The 12,755-nt window shown below is 56.0% G+C and overlaps 3 protein-coding genes across 3 annotated transcripts; all 3 read left to right on the forward strand.

Moving 5' to 3' along the window:
• Positions 1-3,936: 3,936 nt before the first annotated feature.
• IE81DRAFT_350284 (hypothetical protein) lies at positions 3,937-5,369 on the forward strand (the record flags this gene model as incomplete). Its single annotated transcript, XM_025516508.1, has 4 exons — positions 3,937-4,020; positions 4,088-4,330; positions 4,456-4,533; positions 4,626-5,369. The coding sequence occupies 4 exons, from the start codon at positions 3,937-3,939 to the stop codon at positions 5,367-5,369; spliced, it is 1,149 nt and encodes a 382-aa protein (XP_025366477.1).
• A 2,006-nt stretch (positions 5,370-7,375) lies between these two features.
• On the forward strand, positions 7,376-9,094 carry IE81DRAFT_34580 (hypothetical protein). The gene is made up of 3 exons (XM_025515959.1): positions 7,376-7,768; positions 7,846-7,904; positions 7,984-9,094. Exons 1-3 carry the CDS (start codon positions 7,466-7,468, stop codon positions 8,936-8,938), a joined length of 1,317 nt encoding a protein of 438 aa, XP_025366478.1. The 5' UTR covers positions 7,376-7,465; the 3' UTR covers positions 8,939-9,094.
• Positions 9,095-10,662: 1,568 nt separating this feature from the next.
• IE81DRAFT_369194 (hypothetical protein) lies at positions 10,663-12,745 on the forward strand. Its single transcript, XM_025517218.1, has 3 exons — positions 10,663-11,096; positions 11,165-11,223; positions 11,301-12,745. The coding sequence occupies exons 1-3, from the start codon at positions 10,812-10,814 to the stop codon at positions 12,280-12,282; spliced, it is 1,326 nt and encodes a 441-aa protein (XP_025366479.1). The 5' UTR covers positions 10,663-10,811; the 3' UTR covers positions 12,283-12,745.
• Positions 12,746-12,755: the final 10 nt, after the last annotated feature.

Here is a 12,755-nt window from a genome sequence, read left to right on the forward strand (position 1 = left end):
CACCCAGGTGGCCGCAGCCCTGAGCGCAGCTTCTGGGACATCCATCCTCTTTTCTGCCCCTATGTTCGTCTGGTCCACTTTCTCTTGCTTGATTCCCGCTTGATCCAGTAAATCTAAGCAAGGCCATAGATCTACGCGAAGAGTCCTAAGCCTGATGCAGCATGGCTCGACCACCAGATCGTGCAATGACCCTAGGCTAGGCGCAACCTTGGCAATGACGTCCAGAGCAAGCCATACTGGCAACATCAGTCGCAAACCAAACAGCTGCGCGTCGCTAAGCTCCAAGCTGCAGATGCTACCAACCGCGACGCTTGTCAAGATCGTCTTCGTCCGACCTTGCAGGTGTGGAGCATACCCTTCCTCTTCGTGATCATCGAGAGCCCAGCCTCTCGGCAGCTTATTGATATCTAGAGGGAATATCGGATTCACGGGAAGACTGTTCGACATGCACGCTCCGAATGCTCCCACGTCAAGAGCATGTGCATCGTAGCTTTGCGTCTGACGATTTGTACGCCTTAACCACGATTGATCGCGATGGATGTCGTATCGCACGCTGCTGTGATTGTGTAGCGCGAGCGCTTTAAGATTGGGAGCGGATGCGGCGTGCCACAAGTCAGATAAGTACGGTTCTGCGAGGCGGGGTTCAAACTTCCGGTCAGCTCCCAAAGCGGCAACGATGTGCAGAACAAGTCAAAGGCAGACAGACAGGCTGGACTGACCAAAGCCCGTATGGTCGAAATCTGTTTCGAGGCGATGTAGGAAGCGCTTTTTGCTCAGACATTTAGACGATGTCTCAGGGAGTCGCCAGTGGTCCCCGCCCCAGGAGAAGACCTTGATGTGCGACATGAGGCTCAAAATGAGAAGCAAGTCTGCTTCCAGAGAGGCTCTTCCATACCCTGCAGGCATTTGTTCAACGTTCGTCCACGAGTCCGGAAGCTCCCGCTGATCAGCAGGCATATCGGGCCCGCTGCCCCACTCGTAGTCTTCGGACCAGCTGTACTCCCAATCAATTACTTCGTCCCTATTATCAACGCGCTCTTCAAAATCTGGTGCGGTGGGCGCGTCGGACCACGCGGTTCCATCCGGCGGCTCGACTGTGCATCGCTTCGAGCGCTCCTCACTGCGAATCTGAGAAAGCTGAAAGGTATGTGGGGCGCATTAAGCTCAATTCGCGGCACGCACCTTTTCGCGATCGATGAAGCTGTAGTCCACTCCCCAGCCCAACTTTCGAGGATAGTTTTCTTCAATATCCAACGTCCGGAATTCCCAAGCTATTTGCACATCCAGCATGTACGATGCCAGGTCAAGCCGTTGCTGATCATGTAGCAAGCGACGAAGCGCGTGGACTTTCGAGACCAAATTGCAGTAGACCTCACGCCAAAGGCTTTTCAGGGCGATGGGGCGAGTGGCGCGACATGTCTGAGAAAGAAATAGGACCGTGCTATCCTCCGAACTTCTCGGCTGCCAATAGGCACAGAACAGGTTTGCTTGTCCGCCCTCCATGACATGGTAAATGATGAGCCTGGAAAGATTGTCCTGAGGCTTCATAAGCAAGAGGTGGTCACGTTTCCTCCCAAGTATGCGCCCTCGACTCACGCGATTAGCTCTGGTGGCAAGCGCTGCAGCATTGCGCTCGCGCTGAACGGCTGGCGTATCTGGCACCAGAGGGCCGCACTTGGCTACCAAACGAGAAAACCGCGCTGAAGTGAGGTAAGATGGATTTTGAGTCGAGAGACTCTTTGCAATAGTCTGACCTTCGCTAAGCTCGACTTGATCGCGAGTAGTGTGGCGGTACGTGCTACTCGTAGTCAAGGGGAAGGAGTCACGAGCTGCGAGTCCTTCTAGACATTCACCATTGTGAAACATCAAGTCCTCATACGCGTTGTGCGGCCACGGTGAGCATCGTGCTACGTGCGTACGCTACCGCCATCTGCAGCACGCCGGCGCTATGCGTGAATTTGGCGTAGCTGCTTTGCGTGCGTGCGTGCGTGCGTGCGGCTCAACCGATCAAAGATGGTGGTCCCGCCGCCTGCTGCCGGAGCAGTCACCAGTCAGCAGCAGACGTTGGAGTCCGTGCATGCCGTGTCAGACCCTTGCTTGCTGATGCACGCCCGTTGTCCGCAATCGTGAATGCGATTCGTGATAGTCACGACGTCACGAGTCACTTGCACGATTTGATTGTGACTGCACGCAAGCTGCACCTCATCGCGCGCTCTTTGCGACCTCGTGGTATTTGATGCACTCAGTCTCACTCACTCAAGACTTTCTAACGTGCACACACGGCAAGCGGATACGACAACGGTCGTAGGGCCGAATGCGCCGTCCCAGCAGCCGAGTGGCTACTCGCATTAGCTGGCAGCGGCACCACGGCTCCATGTCAGAGATTCGAGCGAAACCGTGATTGAGAGCATCATCGCCCAACTCGATGCCCTCGATAATGACCCTTCTGAATTACCACTGAGTGCGAGTCTGATCGGAGGCATGTCGGAACCAATTCCAATGCCTTTCAGTGCCCAGGAGGCATCCGTAGCTTGCAGACATACGCTGATTTTTGACTTACGGGTCTAAGTTGAGACCCAGACATCATCCACGACTCATCAAATCACCTATCAGAATCACGTGAATGTGGATCTGTGGTGCCTCTTCACGCTCAAGCGGACTTCTTGACGTTCGACTCGTCACTTTCGACTCACAACCGGAACTCATCAGACTCACGACGAGGATTTCGATTATACAATTAAAGTCCACACGTTGCCTGTGCGCAGCTACCCCAGCCTTTCACAACGCGCTCGCACCATCACATCCGTGATCATTCACGATTCCTTCATTCCCATGCATGCACGCAACATGTGGTCATGAATTTCCGGCAGCGGGTCCGCGCCGAGCACCTCGCGGTTTGCATGCCCGCTTGCAGCCACATCCAGCTGCGCCCAAGGGTGGACCTCGAGGTCCGATTCACGATCACTTCGCTACTGCTACTACTAGGGTGCTACCACCTTTGCAGCCTGCGCCCAAGGGTGAACCTCGAGGTCCGATTCACGATCACTTCGCTACTGCTACTACTAGGGTGCTACCACCTTTGCAGCGCAAGTCACAAACTGGCCCGGCATGATGAAGGCCTTGACGCCATTGGGGAATTGCAACGCTGTCTTTGACCGGCCGCAATAGGCGAAGATGCAGGTGCCCAGCAACTTACCTTTTGCTCAGCAAGCACACACTGATGAGTGCATGACAGACGCGCCTCGTGAGCGTGAGAGGGGCGAACGGCAGTAGTGAGTTGGATGCCCTGACGCCCCTTCCGCTCAGCTTCATCATCTGACATCGACAGAAGTGGAAGCAGCCAGCACGCTTTAGCATGCGCTAAGCATTTACGACGGTCACAGGCTCGAGCAGTGGTTTCGAGCTCTGTATACAAATGAAAGAGGGCAGAATATCAGTCGGTGCTTGGGTAGCACTCTTTCGAGCCGTGCAACAGTTGACGATGGCATTCAAGACCAAGCCGCTTTGAGAGCCTATATATAAATCAAGTCAAAGCACTGTGCACCTCCTGCAAAAACTGCCGTTCCCCATCTTCTCTTTCACATTCGACGACTGTCGCTGGCCGACAGACAATCTTCGCTCAACACACATTCTTCACTCTCTCTGTTGCTTCTCGACACAACATCTGCGCAGGTCGTGCCTCACGTCGCAATCATTGTTTCCCACATCCAAAAGCAGATCGGGCAAGAACTCAGCAAAAAAGACATCGGACCAGATGAAAGCTTGGTCACTCGCAGCGGTTCTCCTCTCTGTGGCCTGCACGATAGTCAAAAGTGCACCGATTTGGACCGCCGCAGATCTTGTCATAGCTGAGTCGACTGGAAATCTGCTACCCCGTGGCGACGATGGCAGCGGCTTCATTTGTGGCGAAAACGTTCGTGGCCAGATAATCAAGCGATGGCCGTGCGATGGGAGTTTAAGAGCGATGTTCTTGTCAAGACGTCTAAGAAAGGGCCAGAGAAATACGTCACACAGTGCGATGTGAGTGCTCTACATTCCTCGTGTGGCACGCGCTGTCTTACCATACCTATGACGGTCTTCGCTGCAGCACAATGTCGAGATACAGCAGGTGATTGCACTTTTGCAGCTCCACATGGATGATTTCTGCGCTCGTCCAGCTTTCAAGTTCAAGTCTAAGTCGCGAGTCCACACGCGGCCCATAGAGTTTCAAAACTTGATGCAAGCCCTGAACGATCCTAGCAACCTATACAACATCCCGACAAAGGTCAACGGCGGCAAGGGCCAGCTGATCGGCGGCAACGTTCTGGACGCAGCATCATTCACTAGAGAGGTAAGCATCAGAGACGGACGTCATCTGCGCGGTGCAATGCACGCGCAAGCTTTCTCAGGTCCAACCGTATGAGCAGAGGAAAGTGCGCTGATTCGCCGTGCTCGCGTTCCGAATTGCCACTGCAGATCAGGCTCGGTATCGCAACGTACATCGAAAAAGGAAGTGGCGACATCCCAAAGGTGACAAAGGAGATCTTCGACGCTGTCGATGCTATCCTGCCAGGTAAATTCGACCTTCAATCCTTTCAAAAACGCGTCGCAGCTGATCGGGCGCGGGCGAGAAACGCGGCTTCAAGCGCAGCGGCTACAATGACATCGACATCGACATCGGCAACCACAACCTCGACCAGTACCACATCTACGTCCGCGACGTCGATTGGCACCACGACCACCACGCCTCTCCCTACCCCGACTCGTGCAGCTTGTCCACCCCAAAGAAGAAGCTCAAAGTCAGAGGCTTCAAGCTCAGTGACTCTTCTGCGTGGAAACGCCTGCTCGGCTCGTTCGTTGACCGCCGTGCTATCGAATCTGGAAAGACGCAGCATTCGACGGCAGTCGTCGACCCTGTGTCCGATGGTGATGAGGCTTGCGAGGAAGAGCTTTCTTCGTCGCTGGGCGGCGCAGTGACCATTTCGAGCTCGACGTCAAGCAAATTGCACTCACCGTCTCCCACCGCGACGGCCTCGCACGCCCCACTTCTGAGCTCTTCGCACGCCCCGATAACTACGACCCGTCCTCTCAAGTCATCGCCACTGCCAACTGCCTCCCAGCATACGCCGACGATTAGCTCCAAGCTACCAAGCTTTTTGCCTACGTCAAAGTCTGCGCATGCATCAGGTGGTCTGCCTGTGATGAGCGCGTTCTCGCATGCTCCGTCGCCTTCAGCGGTGGCAACTAGATCTGTCTTGAATCCCTTGGCCTCCAAGAGCGCTCCTCCGATCCCCAAAGCGACCAAGACGAGCAGTCCGTTTGGATTTGGTCGTGGGGGACTTGGGTTTGGTCGTGGAGGGAAGGGAGGCAAGGCAGGCAAGCGCATTTAGACGAGCTCGACGAACTGCGAGAAGCTTGTGATCGTTTCTGGTCGCTGATGGGACCTCCTGATTGCTGTGCGTGGCGTTGTACAACCACAATCAACGATTTCAGATCCATAGGAGCAGAATTGACATTCACGCTGGTCGTGATCCGTCACTTAGGGCCTCCTGGCAGCGCTCCCTCCGCTCCGTGTTTTGAAATGCTGTTGTAATGGCATTACATCCACTCCTTTATCCACGTGGCGTCTCGCGTCTAAAATGTGTTGGGCGTCGAGCAACAGTTGTGAGTCGTTGATGATTTTGAGAGCGGTTTGCTAGACTCCCGCCGCGTCGCCAACCAGGACTCAAATTCACATTCGCTACAAGAGCGGTTTGCTAGACTCCCGCCGCGTCGCCAACCAGGACTCAAATTCACATTCGCTACAGACCATGCTGCCTCCCGTGTGGTCAGCCAAGCAGCCCGGCAGACCACCCAATATTGTCCTGCGCAGCCGGGGGGAAATGAGCGACGCCCCGAATGGATCTGACCGGTGCGCGGATGTTGCGACCAGCAGCGTGCTGGCTATTGCTCGCACTGCCAGACGCCTTGCTGTCTCTCAGCAGACCGCCTATGTACTAGCTGCTCTTGGTCTCTTGACCTGTAGCAATCAGCGGATTTTGCAACGTGCGCGGTGGATCACGAGTTCAGCAAAGCAAGCTGAACCCTGCTGCTCTGTAGGAGCTCGTGTCAGGGTCTCACTCAAGTCCGCGCGCATCCCCGCTCTCAGCAAGGGGCGAAAAGTCCGCTAACGGGACTTTCTTTCTTTCGCTTATTTGTTACAACGTACTCTGACTGTGACTGTCGGTCGTCGGTGCTTGGTTGCCCGATGCGCATGAGCAAGGCGCCGTCTGCCGTTCGCTGTTTAATGAGGATGCGGAACCAGTTCTGATCGTAGATTCATGATTGTGGCTTGGGACGCCATCGCCGCTCGCCTGCCTGCTGTGTGCTGCTGGGTGGAACACTTTGGTGGGCGGCTCTTCGTTTGTCGGCTCTGGCTGTACTCGGCGCGGGAAGGTGCCTGCATCATGCGCGCACGAAGTGGTGACTGCATGAGCCTGCCTTCGTGCTGTGGTGCCACAGTATGCAGCGCGACCTTCCTGCGCGGTGCTGCAGACTCCTGAGAGGCGCATCGAGCGAGCGACCGCCCTTCGCGAGGGACGAATCGTTTGATGTTCTTCAACAACGTTTGTTGCGTGCGCACTCCCAAGCCGGTGGGCTACTTGTCGCCAAACTTGATCGTGGATCGCGAACCAACTCCTTCAGAGCGGTCATTCACGATTCAAGCAGCCACAGCCAGCTCGGAATTTACGCTTGGGACATGGCGGGCTGCATCAGACCAATATAGGCATCATCTCTCAACCGAACAGAAGGCAAGGCTTTGCATTCAGATTAACCCTAAGACGAGACCCTGCTTTCCAACGCCACTCGGCAAAAAGGATGATGCAGAAACGCAGCGCGCAGGTGCCGGGAGCGCATCCTTACAAGGGACCCAAGGCAGATCTCCCACATTCACGATTGTGATATGGGTGTCAAGAGCGAGAGCTGAGGTGACTGTGGCCGCGCTACTCGACACGGTGAGCGCTCCTCCGATGCTCGTGAATGACGCTCGTTGCGTAAGCGGTGACGTTCCGTTGGTGAGTGAAACACGATCTGGAACGCGAGCCATGCACGATTGGGATCCCGTCCTCCCGATTTGGCGCCGCGGGAAGCGCCTTGCAGATTTTGCCCCGCAAGTTGAGCCGCCTCGTGCCTGGTCGCTGGCCTCGCCCTCCGTGCTAGTAGTACGAGAAGGTGCTTCCAGATCGCCAATGTGTTCTCGACTAGAACAACAGTCGACTTGGACGCTGTCTCTGTTTTGCCTTCATTTGATACTCGACGCAACATGTCGGAAAGTCTTTGGGGGTTGTGGGAAGGTTCCCTCTCCCGGAAATGCGACAATGCGCAAAGGGTATAAAGCCCTCGTCAGGGGGCATCGCTGCTACCTCCTTTTGCACTCGCTCTGCAATCTAGTACCATCCTAGAAGTCTCGCCTGGAAATCCCCAATTTTCGCTCGCCACCTTCGCCATGCTTGCAACCCAAATCGTCCGGCAGGCGCATCTCGCCATCCTGGTGGCTCTTACCACCCTGGCGCTGTCCGAGAATGTCCACGCCCTCCCTGAACAGGAGGCGCTAGCCGAGCGAGCAATTGGCGGTAGATCTTCTAAGACCTACACTTTCACTCAGCGGGCCTGTACGACGCTGCTCGGCTCCAAGGCCGTCAGACCAGTCCCTACGGCTACGACAACGAAGCTCAGCGTGACTGTTGGGTTCCCAATCTTCGAGTACGCGAAGCCGACCATCACCGTGACGCCTGCAGCGACAACCACGGTGAGTCTGCGCGCTTTTCGACTCGTGCGAGCGAGGTCTTTTTCAAACATACATTTCTTTTCTTGCTCTCGGCGTAGACTACCACGTCTACCGTTACGTCGACTTCAACCGTCAACAATCCCGCCAACACTGACACGTGAGTCATCATCTCACAGCGGGCGTCCTTGGCGAGGTTCGCAGCTAAGCTCACACTGTGGCCTCTCACCTTCATGCAGCGCAACGGAAACCGATACGATTACAACCACTACGACGGTTACAGAGACCTCGACAACCCAGACACAGCTACCCGAAGTAACGATCACGACGACCGTTACTCCGACCACTACCCTCGTTCTTCCCAACTTCACGCCTGCTGCGAGTGCACCCGGTCTCCAGGGCCACACGTACGCGCGTCGCGGTCTAGGGCAGCTGGAAGCGGCTAGGCCCCGCATACCTAGAGCGTTGTCTGGCTCCAGTCGCGCAGAGTCGCTGAATGAACTTGCCGCGCGTGCCACGGGTCAGAGCCTGCAACTGGGCCCTAACAACACCCTTCAGTACAGCAACAAGAAGAAATGCTACCCTCAGTCTGTCAAGTGCAAGAAAGCGATAGAGAAGGTGGCGGTCACAACGTACACCGTCGCAGGCAAGCGCACCGTGACGCGAGCAGCGCCCACTCCTACTTCGACCAGTGAGGTCACCACAACAGTCACATCTACCACAACTATTCAGCCCAGCGATGCTACTACCACAGTGACTGTCACAACTACCAACACCCAGACCAGCACCACGTCCACCACGACGACGGAGACGTTGCCCGCAACTACCAAGACCGAGACTGCTCAGGCGCCATTAGTCACAGTCAATGCGGCCTGCCAAGCCAACAACCTCATTAGATCAGTCGACAACGTGAACATAGGTCAGGTAGACGTCAACCCAGGTAGCGACCTTGACTATTCAGGCGGTGCAACCGCGAGCAGCCCTGAAGCGTGTTGCGCTGCATGTGCGTCGAGTGCGACGTGCCAAACCTTTGCGCATTTGGACGACAATTGCTACATGTTCAAATCGAGAGATGGGAGATGCTCGGCAAATGAAAGTGGATCGCTGTACTACACAAACCAAAATAGTCCTGGATTGCTCACGGTGGGAAATGGGCCTTGTGGATATGCAAACTTTGGCGGTCGGCAGGCTTGAAGTTGACAAGCATCTGCTTGTCCTCCTCTTCGCCTCCGCACAACGTCACTCGGTCGGGTCGGGTCGATTCGCACCTTTCTCGTGTTCTTGCAACCTCCATTCTCCCGCCCTCTTTTCGCCCGTCACCAGCATTTGCCTTCATCTGCATTCATTACTGTACCCCTCTTCTGTTCCTTGCTCGAGTCCTCGCGTCAGATCCCTTGTTCGCCTCCTCGACCTTTCGCGACACCCCAGCTCAAACATCCTCACGAACATCGCAGTCCAATGTATCCCCGGCACTTGCAAATTGGGGCCCTCCCACCAATGCAATCGTCATATTTCAACGCGAGTCTGTCTTGTCCGAGAACTAGTGCAATAATCGAGAGTCATTGGCACCGCGCTCACGATGTGGAGAGTGGGATGCACGAGCGTCTCGGAGGGCGCATCCATCGCCCCCATGCCGTGTCTGTGCGAGTGGATGAAGCTGTCCCCACTTCCCGTTGCTCGTTGTAGTTGGCGAGCGTCGGGCTTGCGCCGCGAGTGAGGTCGCGCAGCCGGAGTGCATTGGTGACACTCTGACCACTGTCCATGAGTTCTAAGCGGAGCGAGATCGGACGCTTTGGAAGATGCGTGCACGAAGAGACGAGGCCACCTACCCCAGATTGCCCCCCTGCCCCCCTTGGGCTCATTCCATCGCCTCGACCCTTTAGACATAGCTGATCGAAGGCCCCTCGGGAGCCATCGGGACCGTCCTCGGCCCGATGGTGAGCGCACATGGGGTAGGTCGGTGTGACGGAACTACCGATTGTGGGTGGACGTCAAAGTCACATACATCAGTGTATCTCCATCTGAACGGCTGGACGGCCCTTTTGGAAGAGCGACTTCTGCAGAGAAGCTGCAAGGCACGAGCGAGCTTGCACAGGGGTCTCGGGGGCAGAATAAGGAGGTGGCAAGCCACGCGGGAGCGACGTGCAGGATTGGTGAATCCCCACTGAGTGACTCACAACTGGCACGCGCGCCTGCGAGTCTGACGGCATTATGCACCGGTACCTACAGGATCTAGAACTTGGTGGCTGGCATGGACATATCGCAGCCAGCCTCATGGATTGCGGGCTCGTGCGCTCTACTGTAATGCTGTTACGATTCCAGTCACGAGATTTCTAGTGCAAGTGCTAGTAAGGGCAAGCCTTGACCTCGGATGGGCTGCTAAAACCGGATAAATCGTTCAAGTGCTAATCCTCAAAGTGGTTTCGCTGGCGGGGCAACCAAACTCCGCCCTGCATGAATGGTGGAGCGGGATGGAGAGCGGTTGGCCCGCCGCGGGCTCGCGTGTGGCTTTTCACAAATCAAGATTCACGATTGGCCGGGGAAAGTTCTATCACGCGCGACGTTCAGCATGCCGAGGGAGCGGGAGCGCGAGGCGCGAGTAGCAGATTGGATCTCCTACAACAGGAAGCGACTCTAATATTAGCTAACCAATAGACGGGACGCCCATGGCGTTCCCGATGCGCCGAATGACCGCCAGTGCATAGCGATACATGCAAGCAGGCGCCATGGCGTGCAAAGTCCAAACAAAGTCCGCTCGAGAGAGCCCTACAGATCGCCAATCGTCCGCCATCCACGCCCTGCAGCGGCGCTTTGGCCATCGACTCTGGTGTACCGCTCTGTTGGCAAGTCTGAAGGTCGCAATGCAGCTCGAACCTGCCAGGCAGCTTCTCCGCGCCCGATCTGAAGTTGCTTTGGGGGATGACGGTCCAGTCGGTGGGGCCATAAAAAGGCTCACTGTGGGAACATCCGACGACCTTGCCGCTCGTCGGGTCCCCTTCACCTTCTTCACCGCACGCGCGCCCTGTTACCCGGTCACCCGAATCGTGATTCCTACAAAAACATCGCAATGCATTTCCAGCACGTTGCACAGCTCGCGGTCTTGGCCATCCTCGGCTTGCCTCAGCTCGTAGAAGCACGACTGGAATCTCAAGCGCTCGCTCCTCGCAGCATTGGCGGCAAGTCAGTCAACACGTACACCTACTCGCAACAAGCATGCTACACAGAGTACGGCAAGAAGAGCGTCAAGCCTGTGCCAAGGTCGACGGCTACCAAGTACAGCGTGACGGTAGGCTTTCCAATCTATGAGACAGTCAAGCCTACGATCACGGTGACGCCAGCTACTTCCACTAACGTGTGTGCCTGTGATGGTACCGTGTCTGTCAGAAAGCGCAATGCTGACCATACCTCTTTGCATGCCAGACCGCCACCTCCACCACCACATTCACGGTGTTGACGACTGCAGTGGATAAGACCGATACGTGAGTCGTGCTCGGAAGATTGGAACAGGTGGTCCTCATGAGCTTACTCACTCACCACACCTATTGGTGCCCTACAGTGCTACGCAGACGGACACTGTCACCACTACGACTACCATAACCACTACATCCACAACGCAGACGCAGCTACCCGAGGTGACCACTACTACGACGGTATACACTACCACTACTGTTGCGGCGCCAGCGGGCTTCACACCCGTTCGGGATGATTCCAGCTTACAGGGACGCACCGTAGCTCGACGAGACTCGGTCGAGCCTGAAGCAGGCAGCGCAAACGTAGCCAGGTCCTCTTCCGGCACCAGCCGAATCGAGCTGCAAAATCAGCTGCTGGCTCGCGCAAAAGCAGACGTGTACAGCGTAGCCAAAGATAAAGACGGCAAGCTTGTGAATCTGTGCAACGGCAAGAAGACCTATCCCTCCAAGGTGGCGTGCAAAAAGGCTGTGGAAAAGGTCGCAGTGACGACGTACACTGTTGCTGGGAAAAAGACTGTGACTAGATCCGCACCCACACCGATTGCGACGACGACTACGCTGCAGAGTGTTACGTCGACGTCGACGGTGCAGCCAGCTGCTGCTACGACGACCGTCACTACCACCACTACAAGCACTCGATCCGTCACCACGACGGCAACGACTACCGAGACGCTTGCAGCTGCGACCAAGACGGAGACGGAACAAGCTCCGCAATTCACGGCTTACGAAGCTTGCGAGATGCCCAGAAATTACGTCAGCAGCGTCGATGGACTAGCGATTCAAGACTTTAGAGCAAAGACACCTCTGGGATCGAAGGATTCTTTTTCTGCCAAGGAGTGCTGCATTTCCTGCGTCACGGATTGGAGATGCGGCGCGTGGCTGTATAAACCTAGTCAAATTTTGTGCCAGCACTATGGCGAAGCGCGGCCACGCAGGTGCGACGTGGGTCTCAACGTGGCCATCTTCGCAGGCGGTGCTGGCCCTGGAGAAGGATACACCGTTGGAAATGGACACTGCGGGTATGCAAAATACAATGCGCCCGGCGACACTTCAGGGTTCAGAAACTAGCAGGTTCCGGAGAGTAACAGGGCGCAACAGACCTTCGACGCGTTTTGCGCCTCCGCTCGCACACCGTCCCTAGTCATTTCTCTCCGCCGCTGCATCTTCCATCGAGATGCTTGCCCACTATGCCCTTTCGATGCGCAAGCCTCGTCGCCCCATGTTGAGGCATCGCGAAAATCCACCTCCTTGTAACATCCGGTCGTTCGATCCAGCAGTCACGAGCATTTGCAATGGTCATCCTAGTCCGACTTTCACATATGCACGGGGCAGCGGTGGGGGTTGCAAGTATCATTTGCTTTGCACTTGCCCAAGCAGGGGTGTCGTGCTTGTCGAACTTGAAAGAGATGACTAGTTCAATCAAAGAGATCGAGTGGGGCAAGTCCGAGGTCGGTCGCTCCCCGCCGCGCCAAAAGACTCGCAAACACGTCGGCGCGGGCAATGGAGAAGTACCATGTCGAGCCCGCACGTCTTCCCCCCCC

The sequence above is a fragment of the Ceraceosorus guamensis genome, assembly GCF_003144195.1.
Source record: "Ceraceosorus guamensis strain MCA 4658 unplaced genomic scaffold IE81scaffold_127, whole genome shotgun sequence".
NCBI classification, from domain to species: domain Eukaryota; kingdom Fungi; phylum Basidiomycota; class Exobasidiomycetes; order Ceraceosorales; family Ceraceosoraceae; genus Ceraceosorus; species Ceraceosorus guamensis.

Excerpts from the sequence above, each read along its gene's own strand:
- IE81DRAFT_34580 (XM_025515959.1), top strand. The coding sequence starts at position 7,466 with ATGCTTGCAACCCAAATCGTCCGGCAGGCGCATCTCGCCATCCTGGTG. Across the intron at positions 7,769-7,845 it reads CGCCTGCAGCGACAACCACG|ACTACCACGTCTACCGTTAC; the intron begins GTGAGTCTGCGC and ends CTCTCGGCGTAG. Across the intron at positions 7,905-7,983 it reads AATCCCGCCAACACTGACAC|CGCAACGGAAACCGATACGA; the intron begins GTGAGTCATCAT and ends ACCTTCATGCAG.
- IE81DRAFT_369194 (XM_025517218.1), top strand. The coding sequence starts at position 10,812 with ATGCATTTCCAGCACGTTGCACAGCTCGCGGTCTTGGCCATCCTCGGC. Across the intron at positions 11,097-11,164 it reads CGCCAGCTACTTCCACTAAC|ACCGCCACCTCCACCACCAC; the intron begins GTGTGTGCCTGT and ends TTTGCATGCCAG. Across the intron at positions 11,224-11,300 it reads GCAGTGGATAAGACCGATAC|TGCTACGCAGACGGACACTG; the intron begins GTGAGTCGTGCT and ends GGTGCCCTACAG.